The sequence below is a fragment of the Cebidichthys violaceus genome, unplaced genomic scaffold, assembly GCF_023349555.1.
Source record: "Cebidichthys violaceus isolate CVI_PGR_0920_01 unplaced genomic scaffold, fCebVio1.0.p SCAF_27, whole genome shotgun sequence".
Classification (NCBI taxonomy): domain Eukaryota; kingdom Metazoa; phylum Chordata; class Actinopteri; order Perciformes; family Stichaeidae; genus Cebidichthys; species Cebidichthys violaceus.
The window spans coordinates 954,687-966,738 of record NW_027176450.1 but is presented as its reverse complement, the minus strand read 5'-3'; the positions used below and the strand labels follow the sequence as shown (position 1 = coordinate 966,738).

General features: G+C 42.3%; 1 protein-coding gene across 7 annotated transcripts in view; it reads left to right on the top strand.

Annotated features, from left to right (window-relative positions):
• The window catches only part of LOC137880221 (vacuole membrane protein 1-like), a 57,680-nt gene that overhangs the window by 20,881 nt on the left and 24,747 nt on the right, over nucleotides 1-12,052 (top strand). For 6 of the 7 annotated variants that reach the window (XM_068721445.1, XM_068721446.1, XM_068721450.1 and 3 more), the window contains 2 exons: nucleotides 1,274-1,516; nucleotides 5,250-5,381. In XM_068721445.1, coding sequence (XP_068577546.1) covers nucleotides 1,274-1,516; nucleotides 5,250-5,381 — 375 coding nt within the window. Of the gene's footprint in view, nucleotides 1-1,273; nucleotides 1,517-5,249; nucleotides 5,382-10,619; nucleotides 11,917-12,052 lie in introns of those variants that run through there. The other variant, XM_068721448.1, reaches the window with a different exon arrangement.

Sequence of the window (12,052 nt, the reverse complement as noted above, 5' to 3'; positions counted from 1 at the left end):
ACCCTTTAAAACGGGTGTCCTACATGAATTCACCCATCAGAACATGTGTAATAAGTGAAATTCAGCCTTTGTATGATACATTTTTTAATGAGGAATTCCTCATGTTTATAATAATGGAGGTGCAATTAGAGAAAGGAGACTTCCAATGACCAATGCTGGTACTGTTTTTCAAAATGCCAAAGGTTTGTTGAAATGGAGATCTTATACATTTTGGTATTTCTGTGTAATTGAGTTTAATTGTGAGTGTGTGTGGCCTAAGGAGTCTCTTGACTCAGCTGTATTGTGGATATTGGGATGACTTGTTTTAGGGTTTGAACAAAAACACAAAGCTGGCTGCTAAGTCAACTTTCACTACACACCAGAAATCCAACCTGCACCTCTCTTCCTTCCTTTGATTCCTGTTTTCTCCCTGGAAGCATAATTGAAGTGAGTAAATACACAAGAGCCAGCAATGTAAACCAGACCAGGCCCTATCAAAGACTGCGGGTCCTTAAGTATGCTAATGTCTGATTCTTACAACAGAAGCAGTCAAACACTAATAAGCTCAGTCTGAAGAGAGCCTGTATTTAGAGCCTGGTTCTTTTTCTGCTGCTCTGTTCTTCATTATTTATTGCCCTCCTGTGGGCAGACGGCTGCACTCGGTTGTTCGTGTACGTGCATGTCACCTGGGAAAGGTGTGGAGAATCATCTCCTGTGTTAATAAAACAGTACTTCTTCTTCATTTGCTGTTCTTGACATGTCTTTGAGGCACATTCGTTTGAGTGAATGAGTATACAGACAGTGTGTGTGGTGAGTGTGTGTACACCAAAGGCTTTCTACACCCCAGCTTTGGTTTCCATCCTTGATTGTTTCCACCCGGGGCCGTCCACTCTTTATCCGTTGACACTTCTCCCGTAGCCTATAAACAGCATGAAGCAGTAAAACGCTTCAGCTTAACCAAAGTTGCATGTTTTTCTCCATTTCCTGATGGCCTATTTAACTCCTACAGAAAGGAAAGCAGAAGGCACAGCCACTCAGAGAGTTACACTGCTGTAGTAACAACAGGAGACGCAGCCTAGATACTGGCCCACATATAACTACCCTCACGTTATCAATCAGTATTTGACTCACCTCTGTGACTTTCTCCCTATGCTAAGGGGTCTTCCTCTGACTCAAAACTACTTCCAACAGGTGGATTCACAACTCCCACTCATTTTTCACTCTTTTCTCCTTTTCTTTTCATCTTCCTCTTCCTCTGCCTCCGCCTGTGTCTTTGTCTTTGTCTATTTCTCAGGGGCCACACATTGCATCGGTGACCTTGGCAGCCTATGAATGTGGCTCGGTGGATTTCCCCGAACCACCCTATCCGGACCAAATAGTCTGTCCCCAGCAGAACGCACCGGCACCGGGCTCTGATGCTGACCAAGTGGGCGTGGAGGCTGCGGGGCCGGACGGGTTGGTGGGGTCAGCTGTTATCCAGGGAAGCATCTCTCTCTGGACCATCATCTCCAAAGTCAGTCTCGAGGCTTGTATGTGGGTGAGTGGCTGTTACACACCGGCTGTGCATACTGCAGGGAGCATCGGCTAAAGAGCAGCCAACTGCAGGATCTGCACAGAGCTAAGCTTTTATAAACATTTCTCATGGCTCAGTTTTAGTCGCAGCTTGGATTGACCTTGCACACTCGCCACAGCTTAGACCAGTATTCCGACTGTGTACTTTGAAATATTGTTGCTGTCAGGTGAAAACCTCATATCTCCCAAATGTCAGTTTCTCAGGCACTAAGACAGTGTTGTTTTCACATTGACCACCATGCATTTTTGAATTTATCCAGTGGGTTTTGAAAGGTGTCATTAGACAGGATTGTAGAAACATGAAACCTACCAAAACTGAAAGGGCACCGTCATCAGTTTTTTCTTAGTTATCATTTATTTTTTGTGCTCTGGTGTGTAAGTAGTAGTGTAACTTGGCCATGCTTGTGTATTCTCTGTCTCTGTTAACATCTTAATACAAAGAAATATTTAAATCTTTTAGATCTCCCTTTGACTATGTGAAAGACTCTGTGGTCCTTGCACCCTATTTCAAGAATCCCTGTCGATTACATGTTAATTTTTTCTCCACTCTCCACTAGTAAAGGCTCAAGCTTTAAATTATCAAAATTTGCATCAAACTGTGCATGCAAATGTATTCATTGATAACTAATTTGCTTGGAAACCCCCAGCTTCTTACCATGAATTTTCCCTCATGCAATGTTCGTGGTTTCACACCTCTAACCAGCCTAGTGGCTGCTGAGAAAGATTAAATATTTTGTCAATTTACCACCTTTTTTTTTCAGAGCCAGAACAGAAACATTGAACCACTTTATAGCAGAAATATATAAAAATAACATTGTTTGTTTCTTTTCTTGGAGTTAGACACAGAATGGCCTTCTAACTCGGTGTGTAGTTACATTTAGACCGGGGCTCTGGTGGTTTATCATTGACTCACACGTCTCGGAGTTACCATGAAACCGCTGACAATGGCTTGGGCTACTATGTCTCACACACACACACACACACACACACACACACACACACACACACACGCATACACACATACACACATACACACACACACACACACACACACACATACACATACACACACACGGCACCAAAAAGCACCAGAACAGACATGTGCCACAGTGATCTATAGGTCACACTCCACTACAGACTTCTCAGTAACTACAGTATCTTTTTATGTCCACTGTTACCGGCAGTTAACTTTTTCATGAGAAAGGCAGAACTGCCAAACACTGAGAAAAGAGAACTTGGTCACTGACACGCAATATGACTTTTATGATTCTTTATCTGTTTCCCCTGTTCTGCATAATGTGGAAGTGAGGGGGAAATACAGTTCCTCACCAGAAGCTGCACAGGAACCAGAAAGGCTTTTCACAGCCTGCTCTATACTGTGATTGCCCCCCAGGCTTCCTTATTGTTTGTAATACATTAACTGACATACACACTTATAAATGCAAAATTGGAAATTGCACACATACACGTCTAATAAAGACATTTTGGGTTTCAACTGAATAATCATTTCACTTTTTCACTACAATACTGGGTAAAGACCTTTTAATTGATGATACTCATTCACTACCCTCTAACCCTAACATTAACCATTTCTTTACATGCTAAGCTAAATATTAATAATAAACTAATATCAAAGAATGATTATGTCGTTAATTATACTGTGATCCTTAGCTTTCACATCTTATAATGTCTTTATATCGTTATATGAGACACACTCCCTTGTAATACATCTACATTTAGTGTGTGTGTGCAGGCACACCGATCCTGTACGTCAGTAAAGCATGTGTGTTTGATTTGCTGACACACCGTGTTAGTTTTTCTGGCTTACATTTTCTCTGAGCCAAGCTGCAGCCACACCAGCAGCAGCACCATCCTCTGAGGTGTGATATAGGAGTGTGTGTGTATGCATGCCACCCAATCCCCTTGTATTTACCATGCGATACCCACCACACAGTCACCACCACACCCATGTAACCCCAGCCAGGCATGGCCTCGGCCTCGGCTTGTCAGCTCTATAGCTAGAGACACCTGTTGCAACCACGGTTTCAAAGCGCTCACGCCAGCATTCCTCCTCCTCCTCCCGCCAGCCTCCCATCTTCTGGATAAACTGGTGATGAGACATTCCCCTCCCCACCACCTCTTCTTCTCCTCCTCTCTCCTTTCTCTTTCTCTTTGTCTCTTTGTCTGTTTCCTCTTGAAGCCTCTCTGTCCACTACTGCAGCTCCGTTAAGTGCTGCACTTCAAACACCACCACTGTGCAGGTGGACGTCTTTCAGTGCCCCCAACACAAACACACACACAGACGCATGCACGCTCACAAACAGAGGCACAGCTATTGAATGGAGCAGCTGCCAGGGAGATTAGGGCACGTCTCCATTATTAAAAAGAAACTGGCAGATTTCATCAAAGACGGCAGTGTTAACAAGAGAACAGGGTGTCCAGATTAAAAATGCAGTCTGCCAGGATTTGGGATAGCACCGCCTCCTGAGAATGATTGTTTGGGCTTGTTGTCGCTGCCATGGTTGCTAACTACCCACTAATCATTTTCTGGCTCAGCAATCCAGCTACATACAAGTAATGTGGCTGTGATTAGTTAGTTATGTTCTAGGAGAGAGATTGGAGCTGTGATTTGGTGTGTGTTTCATCTAAACAACTGAATTACATTTTTTTTTCCATTGCTGGGTATCATAGGATGTAGGAAATAATCCATATGCCATCTGTAATTGTAGTGTACACCGACTGTATCCTTAGCATCTTCTCTCAACCCCCTTGCACCCCTACTCTCCCTCTGTGCCTGGAAACATTAAAGTAATGAGCTGTGAGCAACTCCAAAAACACTGCATTTCTTGGCGGCTGTTTTCATTGTGCTAATTAAGTCTGTAGCCCTCACCCTCTCCTCATGTTTTGGCGGTATGAACTTGGTGAACCGACCAAGTGCTGAGGATTTATTTCCCTCAAATCACTTCCGCTTTCTTCCTGTTAAGCCCCTCTCAATCACACTTGCTCCCCTCGCTTTATAGCTGCAAGCTCCTTTTGGCTGTCAGATATTGATATCTTGGTTCCTTTAGACCCCTGGGCTTGTTAGCACTCCTTAAATTCTCCAGAAACACTGCATTCCACATGTCCAAAGTAGATTTGAACAGAGCAGTTAGCGGTGCAGTGTGTTGATATGCTGTTTAAAAATTGCATCTGGTTTTTCACCTTCCCTGGGCTTGTGTTTTATGTGTCCATGATCGCTTCATAATCGGTGGGATTTTCGTCCTCGTAAATCCTTTCCGTTTTATTCCCATTAGTGCAAGCTCCAATGGATAGTGAATATTTATATTCCACAGGAACTATGGTAACGTGGTTGATATCGTAATTAGCATGATATTTAGAGAAATATATAATTTTTACAACTAAACTACTCTAATAATAAATAATAAATGCATAATAAAAAATATATATTTAAGCAATAAAATCAGCCACAGCTTCTAAATAAAATTGATACCAGTAACAACCTGTACTGTACATAACAACTAAAATCTTAAATTCTGTTAAATTCAGATTTATTGGCATGTTGGGACAGAAGCCTGTGTTGCCAAAACAGTATACAGAAGCACATAACACCAGGGAGTGCTGTAAACAGTGAACTTTGAAAGGCTGAGCAGCAGTAATTAACAAACTCCATGTGTGTGTTTGTGTTTCTGTGTGAGCAGGGTGCCGGTACAGCGATAGGAGAGCTTCCTCCGTACTTCATGGCCCGGGCGGCACGGCTCTCCGGCGCCGAGCCCGATGACGAGGACTACCAGAGGTTTGAGGAGATTCTGGACCAGACCCAGTCTGCACAGGTGACACACTGCTCCCTGCATCATCAGTCTCTTCATCCCCCTCTTTTATCTAACCCCCCCTCCACACACACACACACACACACACACACACACACACACACACACACCTTCCTCCTTCTCCCTCTAACCCCCACAGTACTCATCTTGTAAAGCTATAACTTTCATCTACCTGATCAATTAATTCTCTCCCGTCTGCTCTTTTGCACTTGCATTCATTGCCCTTGTACCATTTAATTTCTATTTCCTCTGTTATTGGTGTTGATCTTTTTTTAGTTTTGATATTTTTAAAATTGGCCAATGCAAAGTCCCTGAAGTGAAATTTTGTGTGCCAGATTCCCACATTGTACCCTGTGTGTGTGTGTGTCTGTGTTGACCACTGAACAAGCCCCACCTCAGTGTCTCAACGGCGAGTCACAGCGAGAATGAAGTGCTTTCACAACGATATGACTAAGAGAACAGCGATGATGCACTTGAGTGAAATGTTCCTGCCGTTTCTGGTCGTTTTGAAATCCCCTGTAATAAAAAGTTCTCATATCAAACATCCCTGCAAATGTTTCAACAATGCCTAACAGCTCTTTGTAAATATTTATTTTTCCACCCCTCTTGTGATTATGAATGGAGGAGGAATGAAGGGAAACATGCGTGTAGGTTTGAAAAGGCTTTTCATCAGACCTGTCTATCCTGACTGTCTTCATCCTTTAGGAATGCTGTTGTTTCTCCTACAGTGCTGGTCAGACAGTCAGACAGGTCAGGTGCAGTAAAACAACTGCATCCATAAATGGTTTTGAACTTTACAGCACTGTCATTTACTGTTGTATTTGTAAATAAACCGTTTTTTTTTAATGAGGGTATCCCAGATGTGGGATTACAGAGTTATTCAGAGGAGCGCTCATTTTGTTTCTCGTATTAATTTCACTTTTCAGCATGCATACAGGATTAGTAACAGCAAAGCCATAGTTTAGATGTGGATCATTCAGTACTTGCCAGCTGCCTTTGATGCAGTAAGCCTGAAAAGTGTCTCCGGTCACTAGATGAAGAAATTCCCCAAACTATATTAAGTCATTAATTTAAATGTAGCCACGGTTGCCAGAAAATATGGAATAGTTACTGTGTATTTCACAAAAATGTATTTCACTCTTAACCCAATTTGAGAAATTATTAAAAAAAATCCTCTAATGTGTTTTATTTTCACCACTATTATCTCTCAGTGGAGATAGTAACACAAGTCAGGACTTAACCAGGGACGTGGTTTTTTCCCTTTCGTCTCTCCCAGATCAACCTGCTTAGGAACCTCTGCAATAAATGTCTTGTTAAAGAATGTATCACCAATGCTCAATTTCTGGTGTTACTGCATTTATTTTGCCTTTGGCTGCATCACATACTTACAGAACTCACTTCCTTACTTTATCCCTGCTTTTCCTGTGTAGACATTGGTCCAAACAGCATGTTTAGCATCCCTTAATACAACTTTATTTTTCAAAGTATACAGTAACATTAAAAAAAAAGAAATAAAAGCATGTGAATCCCTAAAAGCATTGAATACTCATAAATGATACATTGAGCACTGTAGATGTGCTGTATATGTGTAAGTTGAGTGTTCCTCTAAAGATAAATAATGCATCAACCACTTTTTCATTCATTATCAGCATAGTTTAGCTGACTCCCAGCACGCAAACTGAAGAGACCTTTTGAGACACTAATACTGAAACAATTTGGTGGAAATCACAATAAAACGTGGCGAGAACAATCTGGGATGATGGTTATCAAAGGGCAGGGGTGCAGCACCTGCTGAAAGTTCCACTCTTACTAATGCTGTGGACAGCAGGTTGGCACCAACAGCAGTCCTGGTGTTCGGACCACATGTTTCAGACCAGAGCTCTGACATCACCTACTGATATAGTGGCGCTTTCCACCAAAACTGCCAGAAAAGAGTTAAGGCGGTGGAAGAGCGTGACAAACAGGCGGCGTGGGGGAGAGGAGATTTTGTCTAAATGATCGTCTCAACATCGAAGAGCTTCGGCGTGTCTTTATCCAAACAAACGAACAGTGTGACGCAGGAGGAGCATCGCCTGTTTGTCTCGCATCCTTGCGAGTGCAGATTAGAAGTGACGCTGCATGCAGCTCTCAGGACACAGCCTCAGTCTCGCGCTCTCTCTCTCTCTCTCTCTCTCTCTCTCTCTCTCTCTCTCTCTCTCTCTCTCTCTCTCTCTCTCTCTCTCTCTCTCTCTCTGACATTGTTTCTTTTTCTGTCCCTCTCTTCCTATGCTCTTATTCTTTCTCACGCACTCTGTTAGTCTCCCACTGTGCATTGCTCTCTCTCTCTCTCTCTCTCTCTCTCTCTCTCTCTCTCTCTCTCTCTCTCTCTCTCTCTCATGCAGCCTTGTGTATGTATGTAATTTGTGCTCATGTGATTGGACAGCATCTGGAGGCAGGTTGCGAGCACCAGAGAGGACCTGCCACATACGGAAACATTTTTTCTCTCACCGGGGCTTTTACCATTACTCGGATGTTCTCAGGGTTCCCTCTTTCGCTCAAGGAGATCCCGCAACACCTCTCTGATTTTCCCTCCCACCTTCTACCCTTTTTCCACCTTTTAAGGTGGACACGGATGCGTTCATCTGCTATGGATTTGTGTCAGAGGTTTTGATTGAAAGCTGAAAATCAGTAGTAGTAGGCCAAAGTGGAAACAGACTCCACTGGGATTGGATTGGAGAAACTGTGGTATCGTTGGATCGTTTTGTATCAGAGTGGAAGTGGTTACATTTTGTCCTCAAGGATGTTACCCCTTCAACCCTACCCCCCTCCAAACACACACACACACACACACACACACACACACACACACACACACACACACACACACACACACACACACTCCACCCTGTGGCAGCAGAGCTGGATTGAGAGGCTGACTTCGTCCCCTCCGCTCAAGTCACAAAGGCTTGTAGGTGCCAGAGGTTTGATTTAAACCCCGTGGTATTTCTCCCATCTTGCACGTGCCAACTTCCTGCCACAAGTGCACGTGATGCACAGCAGCAGAGCACTCTGTTTTGTTTTTTTTCTCATTCATTCAACAGAGCTATTCAAAAATAATGAAGTCATGCCTTCTCTAACGGCTCCAGACGCTGATGTCATGAACATCAGCTTTTTTCCCCTCTTAAATCTTAAGCTCAGTGCGAGAGCGCCCGGTGCGCTGGAGAGGAATCCTCTGTATTGACACAGACCATCTCGGAGGATCCTGCAATGATCAAGTCCATGCTTGTAACTTGATAATGTAGTTATTTCCTGGCTTGTGTTCTTTTTTTCATCAGGCACGGAAGGGGTTAACAGGCTGTGAATTCTTGATTGCCAACTCCCAGGATTGTATCTCCTGTAACTCAAATCAGGGCCATCTGCGCTGGGCGTATGCCTGCCTTCCCCCCTGGCCTACTGCACTCAAAGGCTCTCTGTGCTGTGGTTTGCCCGGCCCCGTCACGTGACTTCTCTGAAAATGCCCCCTCCCTCCTCCTCCCTCTTTATTTCCAGTAAACTGTTTGAAAGGAGGGGGGTGAGTCAGAGTAAAACCAGCTTCCCTTTAACCACAGCTTGTTAAAGAATTTGTCAACGTGGACTCAGGGGTGCATTTTTTGTGTGTGTGTGCGTGTGTGTGTGCGTGCGCGTGTGCACGTTTCCGGATAGATTTGAATGCGTAGCTTTTCTTTTTTCTTGAAAGGGGACCGTAGCTTCTATTGCGTCAGGAGTTAATCACTCCACTTCCTGTGCCAGAGAGAGCAGGCGCGGGCTTGTCAGAAGTTAATGAGATGAACTTTAGCCATCTTTGTGTCGGGGGGCTCACGGCCGCTTTCGGAGATGTGTGTGAAAGACTTTCATTGAGAAAAAAAAAAGAAAACACAGAGAGAGGGGGAGAATAAAATGTGCGTAGGTGTTGACTTGTGTATAGGCTATGCATAGATTTTTCCTTGTCTGACACTTTAAATTTCCACATGGAGCAGTGCCTTGTCGCTGCCTGCTTTTTGTCTATGTTTGAACTCTGTACCCCATCAGCACTACTAAAGACTACTGAAAACAAAGTGTTTGCTTTGTCAACTTTTTCACTACAAGTCCACTTTTTTTATGAGAGAACCCCCTGACCCCCTTTCCAGCAAATCCAAAATAAACCGATATCACATCGTACAATAAAGCATTTCAGATGATAAAACAAATAAAACAAATGTCACTATCATAGTTCTTTCACAATCCTGACACTTGAAACTCAACCTGTCTACATTGACAGTACATCAGTAAATCCACAAAATAAAGAAACATTAGTCCTTTTAATTTTTGGGGTTGCTGTATCTTCCCTGTGGATTTCTTTTTATAGCTGTCATCACCTGGCAACTGTAACTACAGAAACCTATTTTTGAATTGAAAATGAGAATTAAATCAAATTTTCAATTAACGATCCAGGTGCCATAATTCCATAAATTATTATATTAAATCAAATAAACAACGGAATATTTGCTGTGATCAAAACAGATGTGGCACATTTATTACGTTTGAAACAATGCACAGATTGCTGTACCATTTCATTGAAAAGAGTAAGAGACAAAACTGGTAAATTGTGGTTTGTGAGCAGCACGTGTAGTTTGATTATTCAAATTAAATGGGGCTCAATTCCCCACAGAGCTGGGTGCCATGTGGGGTGACTGTGCAGACTGTGAGTGGAGCATCTGTGCTGTTCAGCCAAATCTGGAACCAAAACCTCCACAGTTTTAATGACGCTGCACCCTTGACAAGATCTTACCAAATGTAATTGCTGCTAAGCCTAGCCCTGCAGGCCGGCGGTGACGGGGGGGGGGGGGGGGGGGGCAGGCAGCCCTTGGCAAGCTGCCTAGCAAAGATGGTGATTTTCCATAAGCTGCCAACAACAGAGTCTGAATGTCTGAACCCCAGCCGTCCAAGATAGACGCTTCTCCAGGTTTAGAAATGCAGAATAGAGAGAGAGTCCAAGTACATAGTTCAATTATAGTAAATCACAGTGTCACAAGTTCACGCACACATGTACGCACTCCCCTTCACACCCTCCCCACACCTCCTCAGGGACCCTTTGTTCACACTGCGGGGATATTTTCATCCCGGCTCTCATTGAGTGAGCCAATAGCTTAACTACGGCACCTAATGTAAACAATGCATGCGTCATGATGTCAAAAAATGAATGGGATTCACAGGCCGTCTCCATGGCACTAATTGTTTCTGCAGGGTTCTGTCCACATTGCAACACCGGCAGTCGTCAGGTGTCCCCAGTCCAGACGAAGACCTCAGCGGTTCAACTGTAAACCATCCGTACACATTCCTTCCTTCCCTGTCTCCCACCAGCTGAGCAACTCACACACACACACACACACACACACACACACACACACACACATATGTGCACACACACGTATGCACACACAGGGACAGGCTAGAATTAAAACTACAGGCAAGTCCAAGGAGAAACCTTCATGATTGGATGTCAGTGCAGGCAGAAATTCAAATTGTGAACCAATCAGATTCTGTGTCCCTTTGCTCCCCCCACCACCACCTTATTAGGCGACCTCCCATGTCTCTCAAGTTTCCTGTCCGCTTGGTTGCACCCCGTAAAAAATGTCATCAGCACTGTACTGGTTTTGTTGACCATATTAGGTATGATCATGTATTGCCCGCCCCCTCCCCTAGTTGAAATTAATATGATGTTTTAGAAACTGAGGCCTTACTTTTTAAAAGAAAACCATTTTGTTTATATGAATAGGCTTTTTGCTTTTCTTTTTTTGTCAGTTGATTCAATATTATTTTCGGTCGGAAAAATATGTACTTCCCGCAGAGCAAACACTCATTAAGGATATTTAAACATAAAATAATAACACAGGCCACTAACTATTTGAGAGTTTCATTCAAAGATACAATGGATGCATTTTTTGGGAAACACTTTGCTACATTAAAAACATCAGAAAATATTATGAAAACATAACTGATTTGGTTCAGGAAAAACAATTTTCTAAATGTCTTAAGGTGTAAGTTCCCTTTAATAATAACATAAATATGTGTTCATATCAACAGTTAATGTGGACATTTTTCTAAATAGAGGATATCTTAGTTTGCAACAAAAACCTTCATACACTTCTTTTATCATCAGTTGTATTTGCAATAATTAACTGAGTGCTTTACATTCACTTCTATTCTGTTCACAAATATAAAGTTAATTTGAAGTTTATTCAAAAAGGCACAAAAGATGCTTTTAATGCGAAACATCTTCATACAGCAATCTATAATATACAAAAGTGTTACAGTAGAAGACAGATTTAAATTAATGCATTTAAATATCTTGTTTTTTAGCACAATTCTATGTAAGGATAAAGTAAACTTACATTTAAGGTTTTATTCTACAAATATTTATTTAGATACCAAAAGACAGCTGTTGCTTATAAAGAGCTATGTAAACAAATGCTTCAGCAAAATCCAATATGACTTAAATATCATTTATAAAAATAGAAAATAAATTTGATCTATTTTGAACTTCACAGCATTTAAAAAAAAAAGCAGTAATAAAGTTATTACATTAACTTTGCAAATAAAGAAAAATCTTGTTTTCATGAAAGAGTGCAAGAACTTCAAGATAAGTTCAGACAAATATAGAAATAATAACGAATGAA